The following is an 18,017-nucleotide window of genomic DNA, read 5'->3' on the forward strand; positions in this document are numbered from 1 at the left end:
GCATTACCCAGGTGGTTCACTGCAAGTTGTATCCTCGGCTTCACATTTATATTTTCAGTAAATCATGTAGAGTATTGCAATATGTATCATATTGTGACCCATGTATCGTAATACATATTGCATCGTGACCCATGTATCGTGATACATATTGCATCGTGACCCATGTATCGTGATACGTATTGCATCGTGACCCATGTATTGAAATATGAATCGCATCGTGACCCATGTATCGTGATATGTATCGCATCGTGACCCATGTATTGCTATACGTATCGCATCTTGACCCATGTATCGTGATACGTATCGCATCGTGACCCATGTATCGTGATATGTATCGCATAGTGACCCATGTATCGTGATATGTATCGCATCGTGACCCATGTATCGTGATACGTATCGCATCGTGACCCATGTATCTTGATGCGTATCGCATCGTGACCCATGTATCTTGATGCGTATCGCATCGTGACCCACGTATCGTAATACATATAACATTGTGACCCATGTATTGAAATATGAATCGCATCGTGACTCATGTATCGTGATATGTATCGCATCGTGACCCATGTATTGAAATATGAATCGCATCGTGACTCATGTATCGTGATATGTATCGCATCGTGACCCATGTATTGGAATATGTATCGTATTGTGACCCATATATCGTGATGCGTATCGCATTATGACCCATGTATCTTGATGCGTATCGCATTATGACCCATGTATCTTGATGCGTATCGCATTATGACCCATGTATCTTGATGCGTATCGCATCGTGACCCATGTATCATAATACGTATAACATTGTGACCCATGTATCGTGATACGTATCGCATTATGACCCATGTATCTTGATGCGTATCGCATCGTGACCCATGTATTGTAATACGCATCACATTATGACCCATGTATCATGATACGTATCGCATCGTGACCCATGTATTGCAATATGTATCGTACTGTGACCCATGTGTTGTAATATGTATCACATCGTGACCCATGTATTGCAATATGTATTGTACTGTGACTCATGTGTTGTAATATGTATCACATCGTGACCCATGTATTGCAATATGTGTCGTATTGTGACCCATGTATCGTGATACGTATTGCATTATGACCCATGTATCGTGATACGTATTGCATTTTGACCCATGTATCGTGATACGTATTGCATTATGACCCATGTATCGTGATAAGTATTGCATTATGACCCATGTATCGTGATACGTATCGCATCATGGAAAGTATAGCATCCTGACCACTGTATCGTGATACGTATCGCATCATGACCCATTTATCATGATATGTATTGCATCGTGAGCCATGTATCGTGAAACGTATCGAATCATGAAGTCCTTGCCAATACCCAGCCCTATTTAGTAACAAAACAAAACCCAAGAAGAAGAATAAATTCTGTACTTTCCCTTTTAAGTCTCTACTGTTACAGTGAGGCTAGAAATAATTAGGGAACAGCTGTCTATAACTACTCCAACACATGAATGAAGGGTTGATAAAATACAAGTCGTCTTTATGGCCTCTCACTTCCTCACTTACATAGATCAGTGCTCCCTTATCTTACCGTTAAATATGTAAATGTTACTCAGTAGTTATATTAATAACATAATCTGATGAGTAGTTCTTAATGAGTTAGACATTAAGATTGTCTCTTCTAATTGTGTTTTTGCAGGATTTCCTTCGGCTGCTGTGGGCGTTTCACTCTGGCCGAGCTCCTGTCCTTCTCCCTCTCCGTATTGTTGGTACTCATCTGGGTGCTGACTGGACACTGGCTTCTCATGGACGGTAAGTCACTCTGTTGTGACTCTTGTGTCACTTTGTCTGCTGCAGGTTTTACAGATTTTTTTAATGAGAATTTACAGAAAAAAAGTTCTGCAACAGGTCGTGTAGCATGAGGATTGAGGATAAGTCTCTTGAGCATGAGCATGACCATGAACTGAAGTATGTGTTTTGAAGCTCATTTAGAAGAGCGGCTAACTTTGATGCTCCCAATCTTCAGTAAACACAAGAGTTGGGACGAAATCCAGTTGTCATCATCTCCTGAGACAGAAAGGACTCGACATGACTCAGACAATCTGACGCTTTTAGCAGCGTTATTTTCAAGCTTTCACTGCACTGCGTCGCATGCTAATACAGGAGGAATTAGTCAACTGCTAAATTAAACATAACTGGCATTTAAGCTAACTGATCTTTGGTATTTTAGAGAAACTCTGACAAAGCAGAGAGAAGTGCGTGGGTGTGTGCGCTTCTTTTATTTGACCCAGTTGACTTCAATCATCTGAAACATATTACCGGCGGCCTCTTTCAGTAATGTGAACAGCGCTGCGGTTTGAGGCAACATTTCATCATCAAAAAATCAAAACACTCGCACTGATAAAACTGCTGGGATTGGACTGTAACTCCAAGAATAGAAAGCTTACTTGACATTCTTACTTTGTACAGTATACAACCTACTTGTTGTTCTAAACATATAGTCTTATAAGCACAAATATATGCATGAAAACTCTGCCAAGCTCTTCTATTTAATCTTTAAACCATCATCTGTCTTCTCCAGTTTCACCCCATGCACAGAAAAGTCTGACTAATTAATTAGGCCTGGGTGCACAGTAATTAATGTTTCTTAAATAAACTCCCCAAAATCAGTTCCCTTGTTGCTATTTCGGCTCATTTTCGCTCTTAACTTAGAGATGTGTTTCAAGTATCTTGTGATTTTTTTCCTCCCTTGCAGCTTTAGCCATGGGCTTGTGTGTCGCCATGATAGCCTTCGTGCGGCTTCCCAGTCTGAAGGTGTCCTGCCTGCTGCTGTCTGGACTGCTCATTTACGACGTGTTCTGGGTAAGACATCCAAAATTTTACCCCATCACTGGTGATGTACGAGCCGCTCCAATGAGATACAGCGAACAGACTGTAAATATGAGGGCACAATCCCCAGGCTTCTCAGCTCAGTCTGCAGGCTGCTGTGAACGCCAGGTTTCACACAGTTTTTTCTAAAGGCTGCACTTTGTGACGTTACAAAGTGAGCTGGCCAATCAGAAGAAAGTGGGCTTGTAGGGGCGGGGTTTCTTAGAGGGACAGCGAGTTGTTTCAGGCAGAGGCTGTATGACACAGAGCACCAGTGTGAGAAACATTAGGAGTTCTTTTAACTGTAAATTATACTAAGCTACTCCACAGGTATCACAGAGTGAAATATGAAGCTTGAAATTCAGTCCACAAATATTATGTGACCTCATGCATTCACAAGCTAATACCTCCTTTACATCTCGATTATATGCCTCAGTGTGTTTGGTTAGGATTGGTGCAGAGCGCTACCTCCAATATTCAGCGTTCATAAACAGAAATGAACCTGATAAATCAAGGTGAGCATGCTCGAAAGGACAGCCAGTGTCTCCCTGAGCCGAAACCTAGAAGAACATCACTATTTCCTCTGAGAAATTAAAAAACGTCCATGTCTCGATGTCGGTTCTGGTGCCGGTAGATTTAGGTGATGTTTATTAGCCGTGTCTGGCATCGTCCCCTGCTTTGGATCAGCGCCTGCTCTGAACACGAAACACAAAGTGTCCCCAAAGTCAAGAGAAGCAATATCTCCTGAATGATGATTTTAATATTAGGATCAGTGGGTTATTGAGAGACAGCAGCAAGGTGGAACGATTTTATTTAGTTTCAACTTTTAATTACACCTATGAGAAATGTTTCATTACAGAAAACTGTCTGGGTTTCTCACGTTTTCCTTTCACATAAAACGTAACTGCTTTTGGTTTTGCTAGTGAGCACATTTTCTTTTTCTATTTCTCAAATTTTTTACCTTATAGGGTGCTTTCCCCACTGATGCTGACCATTTATGTTCACAACCATTGTTATAGACAACACTTAGATGAATTGGATCAATAAATCCCTATTTGTTCCTGTTCTTTCAAGCTTTGATTGAGTCTGCTTTGATATACATCAGAATACAGGCAATCTTAGCATCACAACATGTGGGGATCTATAATCCAGGACTTTCTAAACATTTAATGTTAATTATTCAAATTCCTAACTGGCTACAACTTCTCAAAAAGGATTAGAATTGTCTTTAATAATTGATCGTTGCACTGCGGTAATGTTGTGGGGGCAGTCAACTATGGCATTCTACTGTCTAAATAATCCACATTCAATTTTTCTAAACAAGCAGTTGATTGGTTTGAGTCATATCCCCAGAATAGCGAGCAATGTGTGAAAGTAAACCAAGACAAAACTTCCCTTCTTAAACAATAAGATGGGGGTTCCCCAAGGCTCAATCCTTGGTCTTCTGCTTTTTAGTGTTTTTATAAATGACTTGCCTACAACTTCCCCCAAGGCCGGCTTCCAGCTTTTTACAGATGACGAGGTCATATATATATATATATACACTCCTGCTATGTCAACAAGCAAGGAAGCTCTGTCCAAACTGTATACCAACTGTATATAATCATCTGGTTTTGAATCTGAAAAACGGCTTCTATGTGTTTCTCCATTAGAAAACAGTGCTCACCTGAAAAATGTAATATCAAGATTAGAGATAGACCGATATGGTTTTTTCAGGGCCGATACCGATACCGATTATTAGTAGTCAAGGAGGCCGATAACCGATATTTGGAGCCGATATTCATTTGCAGTAAAAGTGAAAATATTGGTGTCAAAATTTTGAATAATACAAACTCCAACACTTAACTTTGTTTAAATGCCTTTAAGCATATGTTTATTAAACAAACAAACAAAAAGCGCAGGGAGCTCCCAGGGTCAGCAGCATCTCTTATAAAGTTAACTAAAAATTTAAATAAATAAATAAATAACTTCCTGAAGTTTTATAAAGTAAATAAAACAAAGTTAAATAAAATTTGCAATGGAATTAACTTTTTCTCCTCTCCGCCGTGTGTGTGAGCACTCTGCATGCACAGCTTTCACTGCTGATTGGCTGTAACCCGTGCCATGGCTCTGCGTGTAACCAATCAGTGCTGTGGGTGGGACAATGCTGGAGACAGAGTAGTGACTGCAGACAGAGAGGCGCAGCTGCATCAGAGCGAAAATAACCCAGTTTTAAACTGATCTCTTATCGGCCGACGGATTTAAAAAAAGAAAAAAAGAAAGGCCAATGCAGATAATCGGCCCGGCTGATAATCGGTCTATCCCTAATCAAGATAAAGAATGAAGAAATAGAGGAGTTTAATTGTTTCTTAACGTTCTTAGGAATAATTTTAGATCCACATCTCAAATTTGGCAAACATGTAAAGAGAATAAATTACGTACAATATACCAACTCAGGCAGCCCAGGTATTCATGCATTCTATAATTTGATCTCATTTTTCATATGGTATGATAGTATGGGCTCAAGCTTCTCCCTCTACAACCAGAAACCTTTCATCTTTATACAATCAGGCCCCAAAATACCCACCTGGTGGCATTAGTCATAAACTAAAAAGATACAGCCTATTACGTTTTGAGAGCTTCATGCATTTATGTTTACTCAAATTAGTTTTTTAATGTATCAACCATCTCGCCCTGAACCTCTTTCCAGATAAATCCACAGACAGGACAGTAAGAGAGTAACCAGGAGCATCGTGAATCGCAACTGTTAAATACAACATCCCAAAACAAAGGGCTGTCAACTCTGTCGACACATTACCTACTGAAATAAAATTAATCACAGATATAAAATCTTTTAGTATTTTAAATGGCTAATTTGTTTCGGTGTGTATAATTTCTGTCATGGTATATTTATTTAACAGTATCTTCATATCTGTAGTTTTATTATATTTATCACGCTGTACATGTAAAGACCCAACTAGAGACAAGAGTTCCTAAACTCTATGTGCAACACATCAGTTTCATGCTCTGAACTGGAACTAAGGTAAATTGCTGCGTCTCTATCAAATAAAATAAATTCAAATTCAATACCCCCCCTTTCTCTCCAGGTGTTCTTCTCAGCCTACATCTTCAACAGTAATGTGATGGTCAAAGTCGCCACCCAACCTGCTGAAAATCCCATAGACGTCCTCTCCAGGAAGCTCCACTTGGGACCCGGGATGGGCCGCGACGTCCCCCGCCTCTCCTTACCTGGAAAACTTGTCTTTCCCAGGTGAGACGGATCGGACCATCGTTGCGGAAACATTTCTTCTTTATGTATCCTGAGTGTTTTTTTAAACGTATTTCTACTTCTTTCCCGTCCGTGCAGCTCCACAGGAAGTCACTTCTCCATGCTGGGAATAGGAGACATTGTGATGCCGGGGCTGCTCTTATGCTTCGTCCTGCGTTATGACAACTACAAGAAGCAAGCCAACGGGGAGGTCCCGGGGCCCGGTAACATGTCCGGACGCATGCAGCGCGTCTCCTATTTCCACTGCACTCTCATCGGATACTTTGTGGGTAAGCGAGCGATCGATAGACGGATGTATGGAATCACGGTTTTAGTTGTTTCTTGTTTAGGTGTTAAAGTGTCGTCTCTCAGAAAGTCAGAAAGGTTTTTAGCATGCTTTTTAATTCCTTATGTAATTGATGATGTAATGATGTGTTTTCAGGTCTGCTGACTGCCACTGTGGCCTCCAGGATCCACCGCGCTGCTCAGCCCGCACTGCTCTACCTGGTGCCCTTCACCCTGCTGCCTCTGCTCACTATGGCCTACCTGAAGGTACACTACTGGGACCACAACTGGATGACACCTGCAGTTTCTTCTTTCTTTCTTTCTTTTATGTACATCGTTTTTAAACATGCGATTCAAACCTCATGACTCGTGTCGACTCTCTGGTGTCTTTGCTCCGCAGGGGGATTTGCGGCGCATGTGGTCCGAGCCCTTCCACACCAAGACCAGCAGCTCCCGCTTCCTGGAGGTATGATGCACCCTGGGATACCCGAGCAGCGCGGGGAGGACTGCGGATCCTTTACCTTACTTAGAGGGAAGGAGAGAGGGCGCACTCACAGTGAGGCCATGTTGTCATCACTTGTTCATGCTTTCCGCCAATCTTCTGTGAAAAAAAAAACCCTCAGAAGGACACCAGTGTGTGGATCACAACGCCCCCAAAACACGACTCATCTTTGGTCTCTACATCCCTCCCCGCTTCATCTCTTTTCCCCCCCGCTTCCTCTTTTCTGTTTGTTTCCTCTTCATTACAGCACATCCTGCCTATGATGTTTTCGTCTGCCCCCCCCCTCCCTCTCTTTTTTCCGTTTTCCTCTCCTCTATAGTTGGTCTCATTTGCCACTTCCCTCCTTCCATTCGTCAGGCCTCTTCTCTTCCTTCTTTCTCTGCGTCTCTTTATTTTCTCTGCATCTCTGTTTGTCGCCGACTCAGATGAACTCGAGGGCCAGGCCTCCCCCCTTTTTGTGGACTTAGGGTTGTGAGACGTGGCTGGGGTTTATATCTATTTTTTTAGCATTGTCGTGGTCATTATTATTATTAATATTATTATTCTGGAACGATTAAAAACGAGCGGAGAAGAGGCGGAGCGTTGCGGTGGCACAGGACCGTGCTCGGGAGCAGCGACACAGTAAAGGAGAAGAGTCTTCCCCCTCCATCCGTCTCCCCCCTGCTTTCTTCATCATCCCTCCACAAAGGCTCCTCCCCAGCGCTCCCACCTTCCTCCTCCTCCTCTGTTCATCTGCTTCCCCCCATCCCCCCGCCCTCACAGATAACTATGTATTTTATTTAGAAAAGTTTTATTCTTGGCATATACAGAAATGATGCATTATAAATTGTTAAGCCGCCCCCGGCGTTTGAGGGGCCGCTTCTATTTGTATATATGTGTATTTGCGGTATCTTGAGTTTGTATTTGTGTTTGAGAGCATGTTGAACAGGGCGGGAAACTGACGCCAGCCAACAGCGACATTTCGGCTTCCAGTCGACTGGTGAGCAAACATCATTTAAAGGTTCTTACAGTCAGTCGGCTCGTGTGATTGAAACGAAGCTGGCGGCTTTTTTTTTGCGTTTGGGAAAAAAAAACATCTGCCTCGGTGGCTGGTTGAAAAAGTTAGTTTCCTGCTCTAACGTGTGTGCGTGTGTGCGTGAATGGGAGAGCAAAACAGATGAGTGAACGGTTGTTTTACTTGGTTTTAATTTGAAATCATGAACATGTTAAAAACAGTGGCAATAGTCAGGTTTCCATTGAGCTGCGTGTGTCGAGTTAAACTGTCATTCACACACGACTTATGGAAAAGTTTTACGTCTCGGTTAGTGAGAAAAACAGACAGGAGTCAACTCAATTTCTTCTGCATACAGGTGGAAATGTAAACAGTGTTTTTTTTTTTCAAAATAAATGAATGTTGAATTAATTTTAAGCTATGTTATGTTCAAACATCCTGCTGGGTTTTCTACTGAAGGTCTCCTAAATTTCCACATTTACAGCCATGAAAACACTAAAAAAAACATCTCCAGCTTTCACACGTGATCGCATCAATTTTTTACTGTTTTGACAAAGTCAGCGGAGCAGCACAACCGCACATCTCACCTGAACTTTGTAAAGGTCAGCGTTTCGCCTCAGCCGATGAAGACCTGACTATTGTGAAAGCTTGGACCCGCAGATGAAGACATACTGTCGTTAGATTCATGTGTAGTCACTGATGAAGGGTTCTCTGGGTGGATGTGTGTGTGTGTGTGCGTGTGTGTGTGTGTGACTGATGAAATAACATAAAGTCTGGTTGGACCTACAGGAGGAGAGAGAATCAGAAGTGAAAGCTAACCTATAGGATGTTTCTGCTGTCACCATTTGGTCCCTGACGGTCTGTTTTTTTTCTCGTCCTTCCACTTTCTTTGTGGTGCTTGTCAGTTAATATCTAATGTATACTGGAAACCGTGTGAGTGAGTCAGAGAGACGTACGGACGACGCAGTTTGCTGGCTTTTTGTTTTGTTTTTTTACTTTTTTATGCTATCTGGCCGTGCATGTTAAGTGTACAGTGTATCATTTCTCAGACTGAATCAACAGGGCTACTGCAGTTTATGAGTCTCTGCTGGCCGACACCGAGGCACTGGACCTATGAGCTCCCCTCACACAGAGCAGCGTCAGTGGGCGGGACAAAGGCTGCCGGTCAGAAAGACTGCGATTGGTCAGCTCTGACTGACGTTAGGACCTGACAGGTCGGGACGTCCGGCCTGATGCTCAGTGCAGTCGTCTAAACTCGGACATCATGGAACAACAAACCCCCTTCACCTCCTCATGGACATGACAAGAAAATATATAGATTTATATACATATATATATACATATATATGTGTGTATATATACATACATAAATAATTGATGACGATCATGGTGATAACAACAGAAAAGTTTCTTTTTTTTTATAGAAAATGGATTTCTTTTTACCCCCGTCTTCTTTTCTTTAGTGCTTTAGTTTTTTTTATTTGTCTTTCCACCTCTTCTCCCCTCCAGCAGAGGACTTCAGCTCTGCTGGTGCGTTGACATTACGGCTGAATGGATTCTGTATAGAAAAATGGTGAATAAATAAATTAAGAACTGTGTAGTGAAACATGAATCCTGAAGCGCTTGATCTAAAAACACTTTGTCTCCTTTTAACCCCTTCCTCTGCCCTCTCCCCTTCTTCCCCTCCTCGTTCAGGATTCTGCTGTAAATAAACATGACTCTAACTGTAACGCCGGCCCGTCTCTTTCTTTGATTGTCCGTTTCTGTCTGTCCAGAAGGTCCTTTTGAACTGTATTAATATAATGCTGCTGAAAATTACAACTTCTTTCAATTGCCTGGAAATGCTGTTTTCAGCCAAATGTCCTCCGTCAAAGTCGACGATTTGAAGTTCTTGACACTCCGGTGCTTGCCACAGGAGTTGCTGGTTTAACACCGCTTTGATCTGTAAGTTTGTTTGTATTTCTGTGTCACTTTAGTGTTTTAACAGGGAGTCTCAGATCCAACACTTATACCACAAACAAACACACCAACAGAGGCAGCAATAGACCAGCAACTCCCTTCTTCGAGGTAAGATCACTGTTTTTGTCAATGGAATCAGGTTGCTTTGAAAAGAGCGATGAAGAAGTTGAGGATTAAAAGTGCTCGACACTCAGGTGCTCGCCCCAGGAGTCGCTGGTTTAACGCCGCCTTGATGTGTAAGTTTGTTTGTATTTTATGTGACTTTGGTGTTTTAACAGTCTCAGAGCCAACAGAACACTACACCACAAACAAACGAACCGATAGAGGCGGCGGTAGACCAGCAGCTCCCTTCTTCTTCCAGGTAAAATCGCTGTTTTTATCAATCAGTCTAGTTGCTTTGAAAAGCATGATGAAGAAACTATTTATGGTTTTTTTAAAAAGGATCTTACATTACAAGAAATGTCTGAGAAATCCTTTCAGAAATGTTGTCAGAAATGTAGTCTAACAATCTGACCGAGTGGCAAAAACAAGCACTTTTAGTGGACGCACATTTTCCTCCAGGGTTTATCTTGCAGCCACTAGAGCCCGTTACACAGCTGCTGACTTCATCGACCTACTGGAGCAACTCCAAAACCTTGTGTAATTATTTAGACAAGGGTTTGTGTAAAAATAGGACCCAGGTTTAAGAATTACTGTATAAGTAACTTTTAAGAAAGACAGGGGCAAAGCTGAAAAACAAGACTGTAAAATGTATAAATGCCATTTTGTTTTTCTAACTAAACTAACATTTAAATTGTGCAAGAAAACAACTTAAAAGAATTATTAAATGCAAATAATTGTTAAAGTTGACATCCGTGGACCTTTTGGGGTAAATAATATATTTAAATCAAGACTTTCAAGCCTGTGAAAAGAATTTCTGTCACTCGCACAGTATAACAATGACCTGACATGATTGAATAACATGGTAACCTCACATAACACTGTTAAAGATTCAGTTAAACCAGAGCTCATCAGCATCCTTTGGTCTTCAAGAAGCTTTGATCGTTTCTCAATTAGCTTCGCTGGCAGAATGGACCCCAGATTAGATTTCCTTTGTCAAATTTAATATGTATAATATGCATTAAGATCTTTTGAAGTGGTGGGAAAAGGAAATTTTGTCTCTGTGACATCTAATATTAACGCAAAGTAGGCTACAAAATGTGAAGTTTTGTACAAAATGTGGACTTTTTAACTGACATTTAAAAAATACATAGTATTCCTTAAGATAATATAGCTTTTCACATAATAAAAGACAGTTATCACATCTCAGCCTGACCAGATTGTGTGGTAGAAATTGGTGGAAGCGGAAATATGTGTAATTTCCGCCGCGTCCAGCAGAGGGCGACACAGTACAAATATCTGATAACACTGTTAGAGAAGTCTGAAATATGAAAGGCCTCGTAGTTTCAATACTATAACACAACACAATCAATAAATAAGGCTGTATAGGCCTGTAAACTAGTATTATACGCTAATTTTCCGCTTTGGAGCTGCGCAGCGGTGTTTTTCCATAGTAATGTACCAACGTGCGGACAAACCACAGCCGAATAAAGTTCATAATTTTACAACCAGACTTTTTACAGACAAAATGCGTCGCAGGCTCACAACAATAAAAGAAGAAATGGTTCCTCTACCAGGCGGGTAAGTGAAATGAAAAGCCTGCTCTCAGAGTAAAGGTAATTGGTTCCTGCAGGGGAGAGAGCTCGTGAGCCTTCATGGGAAAATGGCTGCCTCAATGACGGGGCAAAGACGCTGAGTCAAGAGTTTGTAGAGGCTGCTGCAGAAATGCTCAGTTCTTCTTCTCTCTAAAACTTCAATGCTAATATGCGTCGTGGAAATGAAACATTTGATGTGTTTGTAATTCGTTTTAGCGGCTCAGTGGTAACAGTTTTGCGGATAATGGGTAGTAAAGTAACAAATTTGGGGAAATGGTGCACGAGCAGGGTAAAGAACGAAGAGCAGCAGACGGGAAGGCTCTTTTCCGGAAAATGGCGATTTTAATGTAAGGATTTCATGAATATTGGTGCTTTTTCTTTAAATTTGTGGTTCCCCATGTGAAGTTCAACCAAGGTAGAAAGGTCTCAAATTAAGTTTTGACTTTAAATTTAAACATTTAATGCTCCAAAAATCACTTAAACCAGGCGCACAACCTGACCTACTGACTGCTGCTCTGATGGATATTGATGAAGGGGACGTTAGGTGGGGGGATGAGGAGCAGGACACTAGGTGGGTGTGTGGGGGGGTTGGGGAAGGTCGGTGAGGTCAAGGCAGGCAGGGTCCTCCCCTCTTCACCTATTGGTCGGAGTGGCCGACGAGTCCCGCAGCTTTGAAGCCCTGAAGTGGACAGGATTCCTGCACGGCCATGAGGATTGTAGCAGGTCGTTTGTAAGACATTTTTGGCGAGAAGGTCCTAAAAATGGAGAGGCTCGGAATGCAGGGTTTTGTATTTAGAGGCGCTCCTCTGCTATTGATCCTGAAATTACAGACAGGCAGGTGATAGGGCAGCCTCAATTAGCCGGAAAGTGCTGCAGAAATTAGCAATGGGATTAATTTAGAGGGAGAGGAGCTCTCTGTTGTGTTTCTTTTGATTTTTAAGTTGAAGACTTGAGTTTACTGATTATTATTAAAATATTAAGTCATTGAAACTTAGTCCTAAAGCAAGAATAGGGACATTAACCAGTTTTCTTTAAACTGTATAGGTGGGTCTGTCATTTCAAACTTCTGCTTTGCAGCCAAACATTGTTCAAACCCCAAGAAAAATGGTTTCCAAAATGCCTGCATAATGGCTGAAATTAGGCTGCAAGTGGTAAAGAGATTTATAAATACTTGAAAATGGTATTATTTGTATTTAAACTCCTCAGGCAGACATTGTGAAACACAAAAACACTTTATTTAAAATTGTAGCTGAGGTTCCAAAGTTGTTGTATGTACTAAAAAACTCTGCGTAATGATTTAAATTTAGAGAAATGTCTACAAATGTTTCGATTTCAAAGTTGATATATTTGTTTTCAGAGTCATCCTGTGCAGGCAGACATAGTTTAAACACAAAAAACTTACAGGACCCAGAGTCGCTACACGCACTTAAAGCATTAGATGAATGCCAGAAATGTGTACAAATACTGCATGACAAAAAGTAGTATTTGTAGACATTTGGTTCAAGCTTAACCTGTGTAGCCAGACATTGTTCAAACACAGAAACACTTTATTTAAAATTCCAGTAGGTTATAGGTCCCATAGTTTCTGAACGTACAAAAAACATGTCTTTATAAAGGCTGAAATGTTGCTGAAATTCTTTGAAATGTATAAAATATTTCGAAGTCATAAGAACACTCTAAACAAAGCAGTGAAATGATCAAACACAGAATATCCATAACGCAGTCAGACAGAGGGCAATAAGACGAGTTAAAGCTGCATAAAAAAGGAAAGTATATGTTTAAGGTGTTTACTGCACTTAAAGAATCTATAACACATTGAACACAGAGATTTCAGCTCTTCTCACGGCAGCAGACGTATATATCAAGTCTGATGGTGAATATAAAACCGAAAGAAATGTTGATAATGCATTTCAGAGGGAGCAGCACATGCAGGCAGACAGTGCAGGTGATTTAAAAAGTGCAGGTAGTTATTGTCGGTGGCCCCTGCTCATGTTAATGGTTTCTTCTTCTTCTTCCTCTTTGTCTTCTCCTCCTCTCTTCCAACAGGCATTCCAGGCTTGTTTAAATAAGGCCTGCCTGCCTGCCTGCCTGCCTGGGCGCGGGTGGATCCCCTCTGGCCCTTTGACCTTTGACCTAAAGTGCATTCCGTATGTAAAGTGAGGAATTCCTCTGAAGTTCAGTTAATGGGGTTGAGTTTTTTCATCCTTTGGACTCTGCTCATGCTCTCGCCCACTGGAAGTGGAAAAACAAGCTCGGTGTTCACTGTGAGTTATGGATGAGGTTTGTTGTTTATCAGTGGCGGTTAAAGATCAATACACCCTCCCCCCCACCCGCCCCCACCCTCTTTAAAACTAGTGTATTAATCCTGTGGGATCATGACTAATTGATTTAATGGAGGATTCTGTGGGGAGGAAGTGTTGGAGGAAGTGGGGTTTGCTGAGTGTTTCCAACACTGTTGGTGGAGGATTATAATATAAATGCAATTATCACAGCTACACATGCAGTCAGAGGGGGTTTAGGGTTATATCCAAATCGAGGGTGTAGGGCGAGATCATAAAGCCTCGCTGTACAGAGTTTGTTTAAATAGGAATTACTTCACTTAACATTTGAACAGGACAAGAAAAACTCATTATGAGCAGAAGTTTGCATTTATTTCACCTTTTACCTTTATTATAAAGAAACAAACACTTGTCCTTTTTGCTCACTCGTCTGTAGCTCAACTGAAAAGTATTTGCCTTTTTCAGTGCAGACATACCCTCTTATTTTGCAGTTTAATTTGAGGTGTAAAAAACACGTTATTAAAAGCAAAAGGATTCAAATTTAAACAATTTCCACAACTTCGTTTTAGGCAAATTTGGTGCTCTGCACAAACCACCTGCTCTAGTATATATAATGTAAAGTAATGATAAAAATAATAGTAAATTTAAACTTAATTAAAAATGTAAAATATTTGTTTCCTTTTTTTCTTACCTCATTAAAACCCAGTGTAAATAAAGAGAATTAAACTAGTAGCCCTCCCCTTTTGCTGAAAACTGGGCCCGCACATTTGATGATGAAGAAGACTAAATACAAATATGACAATAAAATATCACAATTAAACATAAAAATAAATATGTTTATGTTATTTAGGCTTCGCATGAACAAATAAATATGCTTTTTGTTTGATCAAAAGTCCTTTACAGACAAGAAAAATCCACAATTTGTTATCCTACATAATTACACTCCTTACATCCGAACACACTTACTGGAGATTTCTAAGTTGTATCAGCACTAATCATGGATATAGAGCATCTGAAAATCAGTTTTATTTAGTCTTTATTATTCTCTAATGATATTCTCACACAGTTTGGAGTTATGAGCTGCTAAAACAATCTGTGTTTTTCTGAGCTGTTAAAGAAGGTCTGCTATGTGTGTTGTTCACTGGCTTCTGTTGAACACATCGATCTCTCTGATTTAACGACGGATACGCCAGGTTCAAATCCCACGTTGGGCCCCTGGGTGAAGCCGTGTGTGTGTGTGTGAGAGGATGGATCCTGGGTGGAGGCTCCTCTGCTGTTGTGCTGCAGGAGTCCTGTGTACTGTTGGAGACGCTGTAAAAAAGGCCGTGCCACCCACACAGCTGGAATGTCATGCATGCAGTCCATAGAGTCTGTTTCAAGAGGGAGGAGGAGGAGGAGGTGGAGGGAGGGGGGGAGGGGAGGTGCACAGGGGCTCCGTGCTCGAGGTGGGGTCTACTACTACTACTACCACTACTTCATGAAAGAATCAAGCACAAAACTCACTCCCCAACCCCCCGAAAAAAAACCTCTCCATTAAGCTTTTTCTTGGTGGGAAATTATCAATGACGATCCATCAGGGTTGTTTGGGCGAGAGAGGAGAGGGGGAAACGTTGGGGGAGAGAGAGAGGGGGGGAGAAGTGAGATGGAGGGATGGGGGATGGGGGTTGGGAGAGGTCAAAGGGCAGAGGAAGAAAGGAGGTACATTTTCGGAGGATGGGAGGCTGGAAAGGAACGGAGGGAACAATAACTCCCATGTTTAAAAGGCTTCTCCCGGCCCCCATGACACCTCGCAGGCAGCAGTTTGAAGTCAGCCGAGCTGCAGGGCGGGCGGCTCTGTGGCCTCTGCACCCCCAGGCAAGGTTAGAGGAGCGACTCTTCCAAAACATCACACTCATTCTGACTTTTCTCTTTGCTCTGTTTACCCAACAAGCTACACTTGAAATACTTTTACACCTCCTTTACTTTCCTGTGGGCTCAACCTGATTAGAAACGTGTGAGCGTTTTAGTTGGTGATTACAAAATAAAAGTCCAAATACTTTTTAAAAAATGCAACCAAAGAGGAAAAAATATAATGAAACACAATTGTTTAATTTCCTCAAATGTTAACGATTAAAATGAGCTCATTAAGTTGGATCTCATTAGTTTTTTTAAACAATTATATGAATTAATTATGCTTAAAAAAAGCACAATAAGAAACCTCAGAGGTCTACTCTGTTACTACTAGTAATATGAATTACCGTTTAATTTGTAGGCCTGTTTTTCAATACAACTTCCCTCCTCAAAAACAGTCAAATATATTTACTTCCATTACTTTTAATTAAAAGTATAAATACATACTTTGATTTTAATGTTTCTAATTAAGAAACTTCTTCAAAATCAACCAAATGAGGCTTTTAAATCAGAAAACACACGTTTGAAAGAATAACAGGAAATTGTTGAAGTGTCTTTTCTTTGCTGATTTCTTCACGTTCATCTACAGTCAAGTAATTTCTGTATATTTAGTTGTAGCATAATTGTCCTCTCTTAAAGGAAATATTACATTTAAATTTAACACAACTGCACACTGAGGTTTAATGCTTTTAAAAAGGTATCTCATCAAACTAACTCTTTAAATGTCACCACTTTGTCTCCTCAAATTGGAGCTTTTATTTTGAAAGAATTTAATTTAACCTCACTAGATCTTAAAGTGTCTATCAGGACGTTCATACAGCCTCAGCAGAGTGCATAAACTAACATCTGTTAATGATCTTTTATTGAGTTTATTCAGTTGTAAAGCTGCAGAAACAAACCAACAACCAATCATTTCAACAAATCGATTAATCGGATTAATCATTCACGTATTCTCCTCACGTGTCCTTCTCCAGAGTGGGATGATTTTAGTTCAAAACTAAAACTTCTGTAATCTTTTTTAGCTCATTCTTCTTAAATATTGTGAGGCATGATGATGAAACGTGGAAGGTTTTTCTGGCAGGTAAAGCTTCATTTTTATTCACTGTAAAATAAGATTTCAGATCAGCCAATGAACACTGAAACATTTGATTTATTCAAACCTTTATTTAAAATTGTTTATTGTTAGAAATTAATCTTATAGTCAAAACAAGAAGCTGCAGCACAATCTGGATTCATTTCCACATTTGAACGTCTCCTGCTTTTTTGTGGAGATAAATAATAATCATAAATACCTTTGAATGAATTTAAAAGCTGACTTGTTTTTCTCTTTCACGTGAACGTCTCTCTTTTCTTTTTGTATGAGTCGTAGATTAAAGAAGGAGATCGATCACGGTTTTAGCAGCAGTTTTAAAAACAAACGTTATGATTCAGACTCAGTCTTACAGATAAACTTCACTTCAGTGTCCCACACTTTGACAGCACCGCTCTGTGCAGAGTCACCGGCAGACAGGACGCATCCCCGCTCCGAACCTGCCCCGGATCCATCCCGCCCCTCCCTCCCATCAAACATTTTTCTGCCGACTGGCTGCACATCAGATCCCTTCTGACCGGGCTGCAGGCGGATGGGTGTGAGGGGAGTGAAGAGTGGGCCCTCTCCCACTTGGATAATGCCATTATTTCAGCTCCTCTGGCCAGGAATGCCAAATTTCACAGCCCGCTACACCTCTCTGTGCGTCAATCAAAGCGTCGCGAGGGGCCGAGGCGCCCACCGGGTCCGCCTCCTGCACGGAGAGATCTGATCCGGGCATCGATCCCCCACAAACCGGATCACACAGGCTCATTCTGCATCCAACTTTTTCGTTGTTTCCTAGTTCGCTTTAATTATTTGGTTCGTAACGTTTGCGTAAAGTGCGAAATCAGAGACGCACAGATCGGAATTATGAGCCGAATCTTTTAATGTGAATAAAATCGATTATTTTTTATTCGATCAATATTGTAGGCCTGATCCCCGCTGCGTATGAGAGAAGATAATCCGGGTTTAGTGTGTATGTGAGCTAATGAACAGCATTACTGTCCCTCCAGAGGCCAATTACAGGCTAATTATAATCCGCTTTGTAGTTGCACAAAAGGCTTTAGCGCCAAAAAGTAAATAAAATAATTAGTGATCAAGTTTCCAGATACAGTGCGGAGGGGGGGCGAGGAGGAAATTTGTGAATGGGACACAGTTAATCAGGTATTCGTTGTACGCTGTGACGCTTCCCCGCGCGCAGCCAATCACGCGCTCGCTGGAAATGTTGAACACGCCGAAAGC

The 18,017-nt window shown here is 41.1% G+C and overlaps 1 protein-coding gene across 2 annotated transcripts in view; it reads left to right on the forward strand.

The window, feature by feature from the left end:
- sppl3 (signal peptide peptidase 3) overlaps nucleotides 1-9,614 on the forward strand; it is a 32,495-nt gene extending 22,881 nt beyond the window's left edge. For both annotated transcript variants that reach the window (XM_069673769.1, XM_069673770.1), the window contains exons 6-11: nucleotides 1,691-1,803; nucleotides 2,747-2,853; nucleotides 5,946-6,109; nucleotides 6,206-6,396; nucleotides 6,549-6,658; nucleotides 6,792-9,614. In XM_069673769.1, coding sequence (XP_069529870.1) covers nucleotides 1,691-1,803; nucleotides 2,747-2,853; nucleotides 5,946-6,109; nucleotides 6,206-6,396; nucleotides 6,549-6,658; nucleotides 6,792-6,863 — 757 coding nt within the window. In that variant the 3' untranslated portion in view covers nucleotides 6,864-9,614. The remainder of the gene's footprint in view (nucleotides 1-1,690; nucleotides 1,804-2,746; nucleotides 2,854-5,945; nucleotides 6,110-6,205; nucleotides 6,397-6,548; nucleotides 6,659-6,791) is intronic.
- Nucleotides 9,615-18,017: the final 8,403 nt, after the last annotated feature.

This window comes from Semicossyphus pulcher, unplaced genomic scaffold (genome assembly GCF_022749685.1).
Source record: "Semicossyphus pulcher isolate SPU_LCO1_2020_fin unplaced genomic scaffold, fSemPul1.0.p SCAF_22, whole genome shotgun sequence".
Classification (NCBI taxonomy): domain Eukaryota; kingdom Metazoa; phylum Chordata; class Actinopteri; order Labriformes; family Labridae; genus Semicossyphus; species Semicossyphus pulcher.